The 17,985-nt window shown below is 45.7% G+C and overlaps 1 protein-coding gene across 3 annotated transcripts in view; it reads right to left on the bottom strand.

Annotated features, from left to right (window-relative positions):
• LOC105470532 (dedicator of cytokinesis 1) overlaps positions 1-17,985 on the bottom strand; it is a 546,684-nt gene that overhangs the window by 463,304 nt on the left and 65,395 nt on the right. For all 3 annotated transcript variants that reach the window (XM_011722623.3, XM_011722619.2, XM_071068926.1), the window contains exons 3-5: positions 12,100-12,140; positions 8,118-8,173; positions 2,592-2,688 (exon numbers count right to left, since the gene is read on the bottom strand). In XM_011722623.3, the coding sequence (XP_011720925.2) occupies positions 2,592-2,688; positions 8,118-8,173; positions 12,100-12,140 (194 nt within the window). The remainder of the gene's footprint in view (positions 1-2,591; positions 2,689-8,117; positions 8,174-12,099; positions 12,141-17,985) is intronic.

The raw sequence follows: 17,985 nt of genomic DNA on the forward strand, positions 1-17,985 counted from the left end.
AAAAGTGATCCCAACACGGGCTAGACCTTGAACGTCAACACCTGCTCGTGAGCTTCCCGCATCTGGATCAGAGACGGGCAACTCTTAAAGCTCCTCCAGAATTAGTCTGAGCCTAAAGATCTGAATCCTACAACCTGCATATGGTCTTCAGAACACCCTGCACCCTGGACCCTTCTCAGCACACTGAGAACCTGAACTCCTCGGCCTTGCTCTCAGCTGAACTATAGGGAAGAAGCAGCATTCCACTCTGGGCTGGCTGCTGCACACTGTGGTGTGTACAACCCACAAGAGACACTTCTGCAAGAGGCCAAATCTCAATCTACAAGCTCTTGGTGCTTCTGTGACAAGAGGAAAATGCAAATAAGATGCAAAACTCACACTTCTTACCACTTTCTAAGAATTTTGATGGGACTCACGGTTCAAAGAAAAGCAACAGTTTGCAGCTTGCAATTACAAGTGTACAATGATCAAGGAGATTAGAGATTATCTGAAGGAAAATAACTCAGTGGTTCTTTCCATGAAAAGAAATCTAGGTGGAACCTAATGTGATAAAATTCTAAGCATTGCTGGCCTTGGGAGCTCAGGCCTATAATCCTAGCACTTTGGGAAGCAGAGGCGGGAGGATTGCTGGAGCCCAGGAGTTGGAAACCAGCCTGGGCAACATAAGGAGACCTCATCTCTTCAAAAATTAAAAAATTAGCTGAGCATGGTGGCTCACAGGTGTAGTCCCAGCTACCCAGTAGGCTGAGGTGGGAGCATCGCTTGAGCCCAGGAGGTTCAGGCTGCAGGGAGCTGTGATCGTGCCACTCTAGTCTAGCCTGAGCGACAGAGCAAGACCCTGTCTCAAAAAATAAATAAATAAAAAAGATATCTAAATGTCAGGGTCCCTTTAAAACATTAACTGTGTTCACTGCCACTTTTTTTAAAAGCTCCCCTTCTACATAACTGAACCACATACCTCACACTGGTATTTAACCTTCTTTCTAGGAGTTTCTAATATCCACACTGCCTTCTCTTGTCCACTGCTCTAAGGCTGCATCAACTATCTAAAATCCTTAATAGTTTGCTAATATCTACGACCACAGAGCAGAGCCAAAAACTCTTATGAATTTTTTTTTTTTTTTTTTTTTTGAGAAGGGGTCTCACTCTGTTACCCAGGCTGGAGTGCAATGGTGCGATCTTGGCTCATTGCAACCTCCACTTTCCAGGTTCAAACAATTCTCCTGCCTCTCCTTCCCGAGTAGCTGGGACTACAGGTGTACTCCATCACACCCAGTTAATTTTTGTATTTTTAGTAGAGATGGGGTTTTGCCATGTTGGCCAGGCTGGTCTCAAAGTCCTGACCTCAGGTGATCCATTCGCCTCAGCCTCCCAAAGTGCTGGGATTACAGGCATGAGCCACTGCACCCAACCCATAGAAAAATATTATAACCATTTTTTGGCTTGGCTTTCTTTGCACAAATCCAACCATGTAAGTCTATCAGAGGCAAATTCAAGTTTTGTAAAAGGAAACGAAAGTGCTCATTAAGAATACCTACTCTAGGGTGATAGACTGAAGGAGGTCCACTGACTATTAGCATCAACTCCTGTTTATTTTGTTGCCGTATTTTTGTTTAAAAATTGCTAAGTTGAAGATGAAACACTGACTACAGAATTGCTCAGATTTACACAAAACATTCATGGCTAACTTTACGCTTTTAGGTTTTTGACTACGTTTGATGACAATTACTGCAACTGCTTATTACTGTGCATTTACAGGAAACCACTGTATAATCAAAAACAACAAGTCTGCCCAACAAGCAGCTGCAGGACTTTAGGAAGTTTTCTATGTTCTCAAGAAATTAACGTACCGACTTCCTTCCACAGCCCTGGCTTGGTGATAATAACATTAGCATATGGGAAATCAACACTCTGAATAGAAATACAAGCTTAACAAAAGGTAATCTTCTGCAAATATGAATTTATGTGCAAAGAAATGCCCTGAGGGAATATGAAATGGAAGATGTCAGAGCTTCAACCTCTCTGCATTAATAAGAATTCTTCTGCGATCAGGAGAACTGGACAATCGCACACGAAGCTGGAATGTAAAATATTTCCCTATCCCTGTCACAAACACGGGTAAATCTAGAAGACTCTGCTGTTTTTCTTAAATGATAAGAGGTATTACCTACTGTCAGACAATGGCAAAAATAAATAAATAAATAAATAGTAATTGCCCTCTGCTGGATCCTTAAATAAGCACCTATTACTGTTTAAAAGGTGACATCAACACACTGCCCAATCCCGTGTTCCAGGGGCCTGAAAACAACCACATTTCTCCTTCCAATGCAAAGAAAGACACATCCGATAGTCCTTTCCGCTACAGCTCACTGTAATACACCCAAATACATGGCAGGTCGAAGGGCACACAGCCCCCAACAGGGGCTAAACTCTCAGTCATGTCGCTTCCTTTGCCTTTGCTGAGTAAAACTCTGTCTCGGAAGCTCTGCTTTTAAGGTTCGCTGAGAAAGAAAATCATCCCATTGGCAAATCAGGGTCAAAAAAGCCCACTCTCTATTTCTAAGCTTTGAATGAATATCTCATTTTCTCACCACGTAGAGCTGCCTCCAGATGGTGGACCACTCTCGGAGTGTCGTGGTGACTTCCTGGATGAGGGGGAGGTCACCCGGGATGACTGTTTCATGTTGCCTGGGAGGAAAGAAGGAAAGAGCCGCTGAGTCCACGGTTTCACTGCCTGCTGTGAGTTGTACCTGTAAATTTCACCACTAGGCCATAGTGCTCAGTATTAAGCAAATGGGAAGAAAATCTACAAATAAGACTGCATTCACACATATAAATACATATGTCTCCACAAATGACAAGTTATATTTGTACAGAGCTTGGGAAGGTTCATACATTACCCTGCACGTAAGCCATCCACCTCATACGTCAAGGTAAGATGAAGGAGGCAAATGATATTCCATTAAAAGTCTACAGAACGTCAAGGTCTGGCAAAAGGAAAGTATATTCATAATATGTGTACCCATCTATCTTAAAGATGCCACAAATTATAGCTGGTCCATGTGGCATTAAAATGCAGGTTTGGGTTAAGATGATTTTTACGTTTTCCATCATGCATAAAACTCATTACATGATAATACATGAAGCAGTTATCCTTGGCGAAATATGAGAGGTTACAGCTTCCAAATGTCCATGGTTACTCTATCCGATGCCAACTTGGATCAAACTCTGTATCCTCTTTCTTACCCTTTTTCTTCCACCCCAAAAAGTTAACCTTTGACTCATTCTTTTTTTTGAGACGGTGTCTTGCTCTGTCACGCAGGCTGGAGTGCAGTGGTGCAATCTTAGCTCACTGCAATCTCTGCCTCCTGGGTTCAAGCAATTCTCCTGCCTCAGCCTCCCAAGTAGCTGGGATTATAGGTGCCCACCACCACGCCCGGCTGATTTTTGTATTTTTAGTAGAGACGAGGTTTCACCACATTGGCCAGGCTGGTCTTGAAACGCCTGACTTCAGGTGATACACCCACCTCAGCCTCCCAAAGTGCTGGGATTACAGGCATGAGCTACCACGCCCAGCCCCTTGACTTATTCTTAACTCATTACCTATTTATGTGCTGGTTTTCATCAAATTAACTGTTGCTTCCTGGGCATGTGCTCTGGGTCAGGCACTATGCTAAGTAAGACTCAGACTACCGGGGGTTGGGGGGAGAGAGTGAATTTGTGGCTGGTGTAGTTAGGCTAGCTGGTCCCACAGGTTGTCTGTGTGTCCTGAACAGGCAAGAATGTGGCCAGCATGGAATCCTGAGGGACGCTACAATAGGTTCCACCTACATCCCTTGATGTGCACAGAGTCCAGATCTGTGGAAGGAACCCTGACTTTGGCTCACGATTGGGGATCAGGCCTGCAATGACTTATTGATAGCAGAGGGGAGGATCCCAAAGCAAGAGACAACGGGGACCCCAAAAGAACGGTGGTCTCGTGGATAGTTCCAGAACCAGACATCGGAGGGAAGGGTGCAGGTAAGACCATCCCCTAGAAAACTGTCATGAAGAATGACCCTTTAGGCTGGGCGTGGTGGCTCATGCCTGTAATCCCACCACTGTGGAAGGCCGAGGTGGGTGGATCAGGAGTTTGAGACCAGCCTGGCCAACATGGTGAAACCCCATCTCTACTAAAAATAAATAAATAAAAACAAAAAATTCGCCAGGCATGGTGGGGTGCGCCTGTAGTCCCAGCTACTCAGGAGGCTGAGGCAGGAGAATCACTTAAACCTGGGAGGCGGAAGTTGCAGTGACTCAAGATTGTACCATTGCACTCCAGCCTGCCAAGGAGGTGCCCAAGTTTCCCAGTAAGGATGCTGATGGAAACGTGGTCCATTACAGGCTAAGGTGTCATCCCTACAAAGTCCGCAGGGAGAAATTTCCTTCCACTCACTGTGAGGATCTGCAACAACAACTGGGCTGTTTGCATCTTGTGGATCCTGGGTGGAGTCCACTGGGGGCTCCTCACACTGGCTATGAGAAGCTTGGGGCTCAGTGACCTCCCTTCCACCATGTGAACAGGGTGAACAGGGCCTCAGTGCATGCACCACGTCCTGCTGTCGTTCTGGTTCCGCCTTAGGTTCCTCCCTTCTGATAGGCACAGTGGGTCCCTGGGATTAACGTACCAGCTGGCACTAACGCATTTGATCTGGCTTTATGGTCTTATCTTTGTTACCACCTTGTCACCCGCCAGGGTTCAAGAATATATAACCCCAACAATGCCTGCCTCATAGGGCTGCTGGTAAGACTGAAGGAAAGAGCATCAAGGCAGAGCATCTTTAAGAATGAATGGGGCTCGGCGCAGTGGCTCATGCCTGTAATCACAACACTTCGGGAGGCTGAGGCAGGTAGACCACCTGAGGTCAGGAGTTCGATGCCAGCCTGGCCAACATGGTGAAACCCCGTCTCTACTAAAAATATAAAAATTAGCCAGGCATGGTGGTGTGTGCCTGTAATCCCAGCTACCTGGGAGGCTGAAACAGGAGAATCGCTTGAACCCAAGAGGCAGAGGTTGCAGTGAGCCAAGATCATGCTACTGCACTCCAGCCTTGGCAACAGAACAAGACTTCATCTCAAAAAAAAAAAAAAAAAAACCGAAACCAAAAAAAGAATAAATGCGACATAGGGCAGTGGGGAGATGCTGGGTCAAAGGGATACCAACTTTCTGTTAGATAGGAGGAATAAGTTCAACAGGCCTATCCTACGCAATGGTGACTACAGTCAATAGCAATGTATTGTATACTTGAAATTGCTGAGAGTAGATTTTAAGTGTTCTTACTACAAATAAATGATAAGTATGTAAGGTAATGCACACGTAATTAGTTTGATTTGGCCATCCCACAATGTATACATACTTCAAAACATTATGTTGTATACCATAAATACATACAATTTTTATTTGTCAAATCTAAAAATAATAATTTTTTGGGTGGGCACGGTGGCTCACATCTGTAATCCCAGCACTTTGGGAGGCCAAGGCGGGTGAATCACTTAAGGTCAGGAGTTCAAGACCAGCCTGGCCAACATGGTGAAACTCCGTCTCTACTGGAAAAAAATAAAAACACACACACACAAAAATTAGCTGGGCGTGGTGGTGAATGCCTGTAGTCCCAGCTACCGGGGAGGTTAAGGCAGGAGAATCACTTGAACCTGGGAGGCGGAGGTTGCAGTGAGCGAAGATCTCGCCACTGCACTTCAACCTGGGTGACAGAGCAAGACTCCATCTCAAAAAATAAAAATATACAATACAAAATAAAAATAGTAATAATAATTTTTTTGGAGAAGAGAACGAATAGGACATAGCAGATGCTCACCCAACAGTGGGGACGACTCTCATTAGTTACTTGGCTGCCTAACTGAATGAGGGATCAAGAGACAAGTTGGGGCTGGAGGTCCCGATGTGAGCATCACCCATAGAGACAGATCAGCTGAAGAGGGGAACACAACAGAGGCCATGCCAATCAGGGAGGGGCAAGAAAGAAACAGGAGAAGGCTAGGACAGCACCCTCAGAGTAGCAGACAGGGGACAGAGGAGATGGTGACATGCCTGAGCAGTAGGTCAGCATAACAAGAAGACGATGAGAGCATCGGAGTTAAAAGGAGCTTTCAGTGAAACGGGGATCAACAGTGTCCAAGGCTGCAGTAGAGCTCCAGAGGCAGAGGATGAGAAGACACTGCGAGGTCTGGACATAAGGAGGCATTGCTAACCATGTCAGTACCGGGAAAAGCGTGGGGGACAAAATGAGAATGGCTTTGGTTATGGGGGAACAGGTACAGAATCAGTGGTAACAGGCATAGAGTAATCATTTGGGATGTCTGAGAATGAATGAAGTCAGCATCCAGAGACAAGAGAGACGAAGCAAAAGAGAACCTTCAAGACAGTCAATGCAAGTGAGATACTGTGAGAGAGATCACGAGAGAGCCTTGCAAGAGAAAGACAGAGCCTCCAAGAAACAGGTCACTCCAGAGAGAGATCATGCAAGAAAGAGGGGCTGACAAGGCAGCCTGCAAGACAGAGACTATATGAGAACGATCATGCAAGAGACCAGCAAGAGACAGATCCTGAAAGAGAGAGACTCTACAAGAGAGACAGGACAATAAACTTGGAGAGCAAGAAGGCAGGCAGAGGTGGGATGATAGAGTGGTCCACATTGGCACTGGAAAGGGGAAAGGACCAGGAGAAGAAGGGAAGGCGGAAGTCTACAACGACCTGGAAGAAAAGAGGGATGAGATCACCTGTCAAGCCTGAAGCCAGGGTTCTTCAGAGCAGTTGGGCAGCTAGACTTGAGTGGCCGCGGCAAGGGAGACAGATAGAGCGAGGTAAAGACTGTGGGGAACAATCCCAGGGAACCCAAAGCAACAGCAGGGAAACTGTTTCTAAACTCTTCATTTCACCATAACTCTATGCATTTGCCCACAGTGGAGCACCTTGGACCAGAAGGCTCAGAAACAGGAACCAAATGTGTCTCTGTCTGCCTGTCTGGTTAGGTGTGACTCATTTACTGAGACTCAGAATAAGCTGTTGTCCACTTTATTATCATGCTTCATAATTACATTTTACATATATTCTTTTGTATATATCAAAGTGCTTTTTAAATAATCATATACAGTCTCCTCTGTATAAGGATTCTAATGCAGATACAAAGTACACTAAATTCACACTTGATTCAGTTACTTTCACAGAGTAAAAGTTTCAACTTTCTTTTTCTTCCCTTTAAAACTTTGCATACAAAACACTTAATCTGTCTAAAAAGTACCATATTGTAGGTCATCGTCGTTCATGCCTCTCAATTATTTTCTTCGTTTTAATGATGCATCATGGAACTATGGAACCCGAACAGTCCCTTTCATATGTTAAAAGTACAGTGCTTGGAAAGGCAATTTTGTAATCAGCCAAAGAGATGTCATTATGCAGTAATCATATGATTAGTAATTTTATAATTTACATATTTAACTGAGTGTGAAGATGCAGCAGAGACAAAAAAAGAAAACATTTTAATGTTCCTTCTTCCAAGTTCACACCTGCTTATTCATTTGCCATTCCTGCCTAATGGGTTCCTGTTCTAGAAATGTCCTTTTAATGATCTTATACATCAGTTCTATGACCTCTAGGACACATACATCACAATTAGACAAAATGTAAACTCATGTATGTCCCAATTTAGCAACTGTTGCTTCACCCTAAACTCCATTTATATCACAGCCTGCAATGTCTTCCCAAAAAAAAAAAAAAAAAGGGACACAGAGCTGGGGGCCTTTGGAGTCTCTGCCAAATGAAGTCAGTAGGTCACAGAGGAAGCACAGAGCACCAGGGCAAATGCTTTCCAACAGTGACCCCAGGTTCAAGGACAGTGAGTGCAAGCACGGTACTGACTTCAGACTCTGTAAAGGATCAAAGCCATGTTAAACACAACTCTGAATCACAAGTCCCCCTTTCTCTCCCCAAAACTCCTGTCCCCCTGGAGTCAATCACACCCACTGTCTTGACCCTCTGATATTACGCCATCATACAAAAGAGGAGCAAGGCCAAATATAGTCATCGCAATTCTTCATTTAAACATCAAGACCAGACTCACCCTTTTCCTTCAACTATCGCTTCTTTAAGATGAATATATGAAGCAGGAAATATACCCTTTGGAGGAAAAAAAAAAAAGTAGCTTTTATTATCAATAGGATTGCTGATTGCAAATCAAACAACAGTACCCAAAAAGGTGGGATGAGCGGTGGCCAGATCGCTCTTAATTTTTTAAGTCTTATGCTAAGCCCCATATGTAACACATCAAAGAAAACACAAAGAATGGAGAAGACGGCAACTCACTTGGCTCATCGTACAGAGTCTGCCGATGTCTTAGAAGCAAACAGACAACACACGTGCAAAGGAAAAAGTCCACAAAGATACAGGCAATTCGCAGGCTGCTCCATAGGTCATACCTTTTTGACCTCAACACAGGCAGATCAAAGGCCAACTGATGCCTCCAAAGCAATTTTTGGTGATGGTCTCCTCTTTTTGAAATGATGAAAGTTGGTTTACACCACCAATTGTCCCTTGTGCACTGACCACGTACCCAGACCCACGGGGACTTTCTCAGAGATCTCCCCAATAGGGGGGCTCTCTGGTAAAATACAGGAAGGCAGGCCGAATTTCACCCGATCTGCACAACACCTGGGGGCACACCCTAGCTTCCGCTGATAAGGTGGCCTGCCTCTCTCAAGTGCAATGCACATGTGAGCTGAGAGAATGAAGCCTGCAGGAGAGTTTTTCAATGGGACATTCAGCCTCAGGCACATTCTATGAAGTGCCAGGAAGAGCTTTATCAAGAGTTTGGGTCCTAGGCCAGGCGGGATGTAATCCCAACACTTTGCGAGGCCGAGGCAGGTGGATCACTTGAGGTCAGGAGTTCAAGACCAGCCTGGTCAACATGGTGAAACCCCGTCTCTACTAAAAATACAAAAATTAGCCGGGTGTGGTGGGGGGGGCCTATAACCCAGCTACTCAGGAGGCTGAGGCAGGAGAATCGCTTGAACTCAGGAAGTGGAGGTTGCAGTGAGCAGAGATCCTGCCACTGCATTCCAGCCTGGGTGACAGAGCAACATTCTGCCTCAGGAAAAAAAAAAAAAGAAAAACTTAGGGTCCTGCTTCCTGAGCAAGCAAAATAACTCCCTTACTAGAGTAAAGCAGAGGCAAGCAAAGGAAGGTAAGAAAGGAGGCAATGGGGCTGGGGTCTTGGGCAGTGCAACGCAACCCAGCTACCGCTTCCTCCGTGAAGTTTAGTACATGCAGCAGAAATTGATTAACTGGCACCCCTGTGGCTTCAAGGCATCTGTTGTGGGAACAGAAGCTTCTGCCTGGGTTTCCCCAGCATCCAGCCCTGAATGATGCAGAAAACAAACTACTACTCAAGCTTGGGAAGGGCAGGGGGCAGGCAGGGGGCTGAATGGGTCTAGCAGGCACCAGTGATTCGTGTTGCTTCTGCCAACAAGGAAAGTGGCCAAACTCCATAGAAAGAAGAATTATCACAGAGAGGGAAGGCATCAGGCAGAAAGTCAAAGGCTCAGCAACAAACAAGGCCGGGCCAGGCTCAGAGGTGCACACCTGCAATCAGCACTTCGGGAGGCCGAGGTGAGAGGATCACTTGAGCCTAGGAGCCTAGGAGCTCGCCATCAGCCAGGGCAAGATGGTGAGACTCTGTCTCTGCCAAAATTTTTTTTACAAATTAGCTAGGCGTGGTGGTGTGCACCTGTAGTCCCAGCTACTTGGGAGGCTGAGGGAGGAGAATCTCTTGAGCCCAGGAAGTCGAGGTGGTAGTGATCTATGATCATGCCACTGTACTCCAGTCTGAGCCACAAAGTGAGACCCTGCCTCCAAAAAAATAAAACATTAACTTAAAAAAAAAAAACAGAAGTCTGAAGGGACCCAACGCTGGGTTGCTGTGTTCAGGTCCTGGTTATCCGGGACACCTCCAAATCCCAGGTACACGCCTGGGTGTCTTCCCATAACAGCAATAGGTGTCCACCCAGATGGGGGAGAAAAACAAAAAACCAATGCCAGTCCTGTCCATGTCCACAGGCGGAGACAGCCCTCAATCTCAGCAAACCCACTGGAGAATCATGACGCCACAGGAAGGATAATGACTGCGTGAGGCTGAACACACGTGCGGGTTTGAAATGCGCAACTTCCGCTGGGCCTGCTCAGCACCACCCTGATCAACTGCACACTTTTAACTACAGGAAAGTCGTTTACAGACACGTGGTGTGAGGATTCCTGGGGCCCACATCCCTTCTCTGCTACTGCCTGGGAGGCCCCTTACAAATTTACAATCTCTGTAAAGCTTGAATTTCTTCATCTACCAGTGGGGATCTTAGATGGAAAAATAGCTACGCCCTACCCAGCTCTACTGTGTCGATGAGTTACGAATGAGTTATGATGTCTAGGCACCCAGGTGTAGTGCAAAAGTACTGTGGTTTGGGGAGACATCATGGGAATGGAAGAGATCTCAAATTGGGGAAGGTGATGACAAATACCAAACAAGATTCAAAGAAAAAGGAATAGCTTGCCTGGGGCACATCCAGCCCAGGATGCAGCAGCTGTGTCCTATGTAGGAGTGGGATGGGGGAGGGGCATATTACTCCATGATCTTAATCTCTTATTACTAAAGGTTTCAACTGCAGCTTTCCCAAATTCAGAGTTTCATCTGCAGGAATACACTGTTTTTTTTTAGGGACAGATCTCACTTATCATGACCAACCGAGGCTGGTCTCAAACTCGTGAGCTCAAGCAATCCTCCCACTTCAGTCTCTCAAGTAGCTGGGTCTACAGGTGCATACCACTGGGCCTGGCTGGAATTCACTCTTGACTGTGGAAGGGAAAATCAATGGGCAAATAGAACTTTCCTTGGAGAAATCTACTCCACCATCCACTGGGTCGAATCTATCTCGTCCCAACTTCATGGCTGTAGGTCACTGGATGTGTAGAGACCTGAAGCCCAGTCTGAGGCTGGCAAGGCCCAGGTGAGAGGTCCTGGTCCCAATTTGCAGATCTGGCTCACTGATTTCCTAACAGTGTCTCTCACATTAGACATGACGGTGCCAGAGGATGGCTGCCATAGGGACCACCCTGGACCCTCCCCAAGTGCTGGTGCAGCGAGAGAAAGACCCACTCTGACCTGCTCAGCAAAGCCTGGGTTAGGGGCTCTGGGGAGGGCAGAGTGGGAGGGCCCTGGCACTCGGGTCGCTAGACTTTGGAGGACTTATTACAGGCTCAGGACCACAATCCAGAGTCCAGCCCAATAAGGAGATGAGGAGAGGCAAATTTAGGACACAAAAGTAAAATGAACCATCCATCAAGCATAATTAGATATGAAAATGTATCAGTTAACGTGGACGGCCCAACCACAGCTTAGAATAGAGGTTACTTCAAAATCTTAACATCACAGAATGAAACAGAAGAGCCATAATTAGGTTCTGAGAAGCTAAGAATGTTAAAGCCACAACAGAACTGTGTACGGGAGTGCCCACCACAATGATCCGAGGTATAATTACACGTCTTGGTTTCAGCAATTCAAACAACCACTCATGCAAACTGCTCTAGGAGAGCAGAACTCCTTTTTTCACAGCTCGACTTAGGCCATGTAAAAATAGTTAAATGCAAGAGGGAAACAGTACGCATGAGCTTTGTAAATTTGCTAATCTATTATTAAGGACAACGTAAGATTGACAACTTTGAGAAATAATTTTTTTCCTGAAGTCGCTTTACTCAGATCATTCTCTGACACACCGAGGCCTAAAAAGGACGCAAAATTCAGGAACAGACGACAACAGGCCAACACTATATCACAACCCAGCAATTCATTCACGAAGATGAAGCTACAATTTCTATATGCACATATAGTTCAGAAGAAAACAATCCAAGGTCGTTCACATTCCTACCCATATATTTTTTTTAATTCAGAGAAAGAGATACAGAAGTAAAACTCTCAGACACAAATGAGATGGAATTGATTTCCTCTCAAGGTTTGATTCATGAAGAGACATGCACTGTGTTTAAGAAGAAGGACTTACCTTCTTAGACTTTTTTCTTAAGGTATAACCTCGGTACCACCCTAAAGAAACACAAAGTTGAAACAGTTAGTACAAACAGACGCCTTAGGGTTCTCACAATACATTCACGATGTGTAGAACTCAGTTTGGCAAAACCAGTGAGGTCAGTCTGTCACCAGCATTTTTCAATGAGCCTAAGGCTTTGGAGATACACTATGGAGTTTCCCAGAGAGCATTTCAACAGCACACCCGGAGCCCAGCTGGCAACCTTCACATGTGGGCCTCCACACCTTCCCCTCCATCGTCTCAGGTGGTTCGGAAGCAGCAGTTTGAAGTTCAGATGCACAGTTCCAAGAGCAGGACTTGGCCTTTCAACCACTGGCCCTGAGCAGGCTCCTTGTATATGCATTTTCTTCACTCTCCCTCTGCCTGATTTAGACCAAGATCTCTCCAAGGGCACATACCAGCATCTCGCTGCCCCGAAACAGAAAACCCATTGAGAGATAACTTCCTCCCACTTCAAGACAGGGCACTTTTTCCTGGAGCAGCCGCGACCTCACAAAGCACTTCTGTAGCAACAACACAGCCCTCAACCCACAGGAAGCTCCAGGGCCAAGCACAAGGCACACCTGCCCTTTTGGGTTTGGCCCAGCCTCCACTTCTTGCTCCTTCCAAGTGGCGAATGAAAGAAAATAGTGAGAGCAGAAAGAAAGACACACGCGAACCATCCGCATGCCATGGATGGCACACAGAAGAGTCCCTTCAACAAGGGACCAGACCCAGCCACACCCCTGGCACGCCTCTCAGGCTGAGGACAGGAACTCTCCCTGCAAAGGCCTAGGGGTCTCCTGTCAGTATCCAGTCTCCAAGCACCCCACCATTTGTGAGGTCAGATGGATGATTTTTTAATCCTAAACATTTTTAAGTCACTCCAGGCCATCTAGCTTTTGGAAAGCTAATCAAAAGCTCAAAGAGGCCAGGCACGGTGGCTCATGCCTATAATCCCAGCATTTTGGGAGGCCAAAGCAGGTGGATCACTTGAGGTCAGGAGTTCAAGACCAGCCTGGCCAACATGGTGAAAGCCTGTCTCTGCTAAAAAATGTAAAAATTAGCCAAGCATGGTGCTGGGCCCCTGAAATCCCAGCTACTCAGGAGGTTGAGGCAGGAGAATTGCTTAAACCCAAGAGGCAGGGAATTGCTTAAACCCAAGAGGCAGAAGTTGCAGTGAACCAAGATCATGCCACTGCACTCCAGCCTGGATGAGAGAGCAAGACTCTATCTCAAAAAAAAAAAAAAAAAAACTCAAAGACAAATCCCAACTCTGCCCCATAGGAGCAAAGGACCCTGTCAGAGAGCGACAGAGGACACTTGGAAAACGTAAGCTGGGTAAATTCCCAGAGAAGAACCAAATATTGGGTTTCTTTTTTTTTTTTTTTAATTGTTTTATTTTTTGAGACGGAGTCTCGCTCTATCGCTCAGGCTGGAGTGCAGTGGCCGGATCTCAGCTCACTGCAAGCTCCGCCTCCCGGGTTTACGCCATTCTCCTGCCTCAGCCTCCTGAGTAGCTGGGACTACAGGCACCCGCCACCTCGCCCGGCTAGTTTTTCGTATTTTTTTTTTTTTTTTTTAGTAGAGACGGGGTTTCACCGTGTTAGCCGGGATGGTCTCGATCTCCTGACCTCGTGATCCGCCCATCTCTTTACACTATTAAAAAGTCAAACCTCAGAAACCAAAGATCAGACAGATGTGAAAAAGGGCCACTGTTGCAGCAATTGGCCTCCACGTCTCTCAAAAGGTGAATTCTCACAACCAGGGATGGAAAGGATGACTACGAACCAGAAAGCAATGGTGTCAAGATGAGCAGAATCCCCAAGGGATTACTAAACAGCTGTTTCCTGCGTATCCAGAAAAGAGGACAGAAACTGCCAGGACTCTTGCAAAGGTTTTGCTAAGACCCAGTTACGACGAACTGAACTCATTTCACTCTCTTGACATGGAGACTCAACAGACTGATTAGGGGGAACCTCAGATACAAAATGCCTAGATTTCAGCCACACATTTGAAGGATTATCTCCTGATAGCCATATTGTCAAGTTCAGTGGTTCTGATAAGCTAACCCAGTATCAGCGCCCATCTATGACGCGGTGCTCATATATCAAGAAGGAAAAAGAAAGGTCAGTTGAATGAGTTATGCGAAGCTGTGTACTCCATTTCCACAACTGTCCTTTATCCTATTATAGTCTTCCTGCATTTTCAACAGTAACATGTCCTTTCTTTTCTGAAACTGACAAAGATTAACGTCTTAGAATATATAAGGAAATAATACAGAGACAAAAAAAGACAGTGACTAAGTACAGTAAGAAAATGAGGCCGGGAGTGGTGGCTCACTCCTGTGATCCTGGCATTTTGGGCGGCCAAAGTGGGCAGATCACTTGAGGTCCGGAGTTCCAAGACCAGCCTGGCCAACATGGCAAAACCCCGTCTCTACTAAAAATACAAAAATTGGCTGGGCGTGGTGGCGCATGCCTGTAATCCTAGGTACTCAGGAGGCTGAGGCAGGAGGATCACTTGAACCAGGGAGGCAGAGGTTGCAGTGAGCTGATATTGTGCCACTGCACTCCAGCATGGGCAATAGGGCAAGACTCTGTCTCAAAAAAAAAGAAAGAAAATGAGCAAATTTATAAACTATGTACAGAAGAAACCCATAAGACCTCCACATGTATGAAGAGATGCTTCAGTTTAATAATAATCGGAGAAATGAAAAGTGCACAGTTAAGCGTGGTAGAAGGCAGAACACTGCAGGATGCAGGAAGCCCCTGGTCACCGTGGGCGGCAGTGTCCACTGCGGCCACCAGCCTGGGAGCACAGGCCCTGCTTATCCAAAGTCTACATCTCCACTCCCGAGACCCAGCAACCCCCTCCTGAGAACGCAGCCCAAAGACATCTGTGTGCCCTGCAGGGTGAGACGGACACGGGATGCTCAGGGCAGCTTGGTCTTGGGTGGTGGGAAGCGGGGACAGCCTAAGTGCTCACACCTGGTGAGGCAGGCAGTTAGTAAAACATGAAATGTGCACACAATGCAGTTAGAGCTATGGACTAAAGGGACACAGAGAACAGTACAATTTAAATGGAGCACCAGGGAAAATAACAAACAGAACAAGACTATAACCACACACTTACATCTGTTAAAAACAGATGCACACCAAACAGCACAAGAACACAGGCAAACGAGAGGCCACTTCAAACACAGCAGAAAGGTTTTCTATGGGAGGCAGGAGGAGGAAGGGCCAAGCAGTAGGCATGAAAGGCAAGGAGTTGTGTGTCTTTATTTAATGTTCATAGACAGTCGATTCCTCTTCTAATGGCATTCCTAAGCAAAATGAAAACCTACGGTTTTCCTCCCCATGATTTTTGGCATGCACTATTTCTTCAACAAAGTGAGCCCACACACCATGTGCCAGAGACCACACTGGGCACCACAAATACAGAAAGAGATCAGACCCAATCTCTGTCCTCCATGAGCTCAGAAACTGGAAGGGCCCTAAGACAAGCAGGGGTCACACCACAAACCCTGCTGCAAGACAAGAGTTCAGCATGAAGGAGAGAGGATATCCCGGCAGAGGTTTTGCACCGGAGAGTGAGAGAACAGAACAGAACCATTACCTGGCTGCTCTGGGGACACAGCAAAGAGGGGATGAGGCTGGGAGGAGAAAGACTCACAGCTGTTATAGAATTAACTTCTCCCTGGCACGGCTTGCAAGTGGCCTCCACGTAGTCAACCAACTTGCTCCAAAAAAAGAGACATCCACCCAGGGAACAAGCAAATGCAGGCAAAACACAGGTCCAAACTCAGGGAGGGCACAGTCCAGCACAGGAAAATGGCGGTCTAGTCATTATAGAAGAAAACGTATCACTATCCCTTTTGAAGAGTTGAATAAATTGTTTGAATGTGGCTGAATCTAAAGGAGAATTTCCTCATCCTTGGGCAATGCCTGCAGCTTGCCTCTGGTGCAGCATCTCACTCTGAGGACCCTAAGGAAGCCCTGGGGACCCTATGGAAACAAGTCGACAACAGGATTGGCATGTGGCATGCCCTTGACCAGACAAGAGTCACTCAATCAACACTAGGGACCTGGCCTCACCTCTCCTATCTGGTTGGCCCAGGACATTGTTTAAAGGCAGTGGTCGGCACCAATATGACCTCTCAAAGCTCTTTCCACTTCCACCAGGAGCTAGAAAGTTCATTTTCTTTGTTCTATGTCGAGCCTTCGTGAGCTCGAGAAAGAGAAATTAACCATAACTTGAAGGTAAATTTAGTCTTTGAACCTTAAAATAAAGAGTTATCATCTAGAAATTATATCCTCTGGAGCAAGCTCTATAATATCCTGGAAAGGATCATAGAAAAAAAGAAAATAAACATTGCTAAACCAAAAAATTGTCTTAGAGGAAAAGGAGAGCCAAGGAAAGAAAAAGAAAATGCCAGACTCTAATACAAGTCATGAAATTTAGACAAAACAAGAGGAAGACATTGGAAAACAAATGGAAGTACATTATTCTCTTTTTATTTAATGACAAAAAGTCACCATGCTTCCCAAAGTCAAAACTATTAATACTTCTCCAAATGCATTTCTCTGATTAGATTCAGATTAAAACCAAAAAGTTAGTTGACAAGGAACGGAAATTCATTTTATGCTAAAGAGTCTTTACAAAGACTGAAATATTTTCATCAGAATCTAGAAAGACTGACTAGCCCAGAAAATTAATGTTCACTGTAGATCTCTTATCATGATGTCGGTCAAAAAGTCAAATGCCTGTAATCAGATATTCTTAAAGTTACATGTATTACAAGGACCACAGACATACCTGAGGATTCACTGTTTAAAAAACACATTCCTCAGCCGGGCGTGGTGGCGAGCACCTGTAATCCCAGCTACTCAGGAGGCTGAGGCAGGAGAATCCCTCGAACCCAAGAGGCAGAGGTTGCAGTGAGCTGAAATTGCACCACCGTACTCCAGCCTGGGCAGCAGAGCAAGCCTCCATCTCAAAAAAAAAAACACACCACTACACACACATTCCTCTTAAGAAGCAAAGAACAAGAATGCAGTCCCCACATGCCCAGGGGCCACAGGAAATCATTAACTATTCAGGAATGACATCATTGCCCAGTGTTTGTTAACCAGGATTTCAACTTCAACTGACCGGCAGCAAAAGTAAAAAAAAAAGATACAAGAGCATTTCCCTTCAGATCAGAAAAGTGTCTGAGATGAGTGGTTTGATCCTTAACCTCTACTTAATTTCTCTCTGTCTCCTCTCAGGCACACGCAGCATGTACTGAGAGGAGCTAAGGGAACACAGCTGTCAGCTGTAAACACGGAAAATAAGCAGGAGCCCCCATCACAGCGACTCATCCGCTTAAGGACTGGGACTGGTTTTGCAGAGCTGCACTGGCTTCCAGGCAGAGGCCACTAAAGTCGATTTTTTTTTTCAAATAGGACTTTTTTAGGGAAGGTACAGCATGCATCAGATGGGGAAATAAGGGCTATGAACATGGGTCTGTTAATAGGTCTGTGTTTCTCAGAGGAGTCTACCAGGCGCTGGTCACAGTTTGCCCGGAGCAGGGAAGCTTGGCACTACTTCATTCCTCGTAAAGTGGATTTCAAGTTGCAAGTTCAATTTGGTGATTACTATGGGATGTCTTCGATTTGCTCTCTCACCCCCACCTCCTATGTGGAAGGGTTTTGCTAAAACCCTTTGTGAAAAAGCAATTTTGCTACTGAAATTATCCTTTTTATTCATATGCTATATGGGAACCACCCTTTCAAGCAGGAAATTAAGCCGACAACAATAAGAAAACACAATCTTACCAAAACCTCCAGATCTGAACAGTCTTTAAAAAATCAAGCCCAT

This window comes from Macaca nemestrina, chromosome 9, assembly GCF_043159975.1.
Source record: "Macaca nemestrina isolate mMacNem1 chromosome 9, mMacNem.hap1, whole genome shotgun sequence".
Classification (NCBI taxonomy): Eukaryota; Metazoa; Chordata; class Mammalia; order Primates; family Cercopithecidae; genus Macaca; species Macaca nemestrina.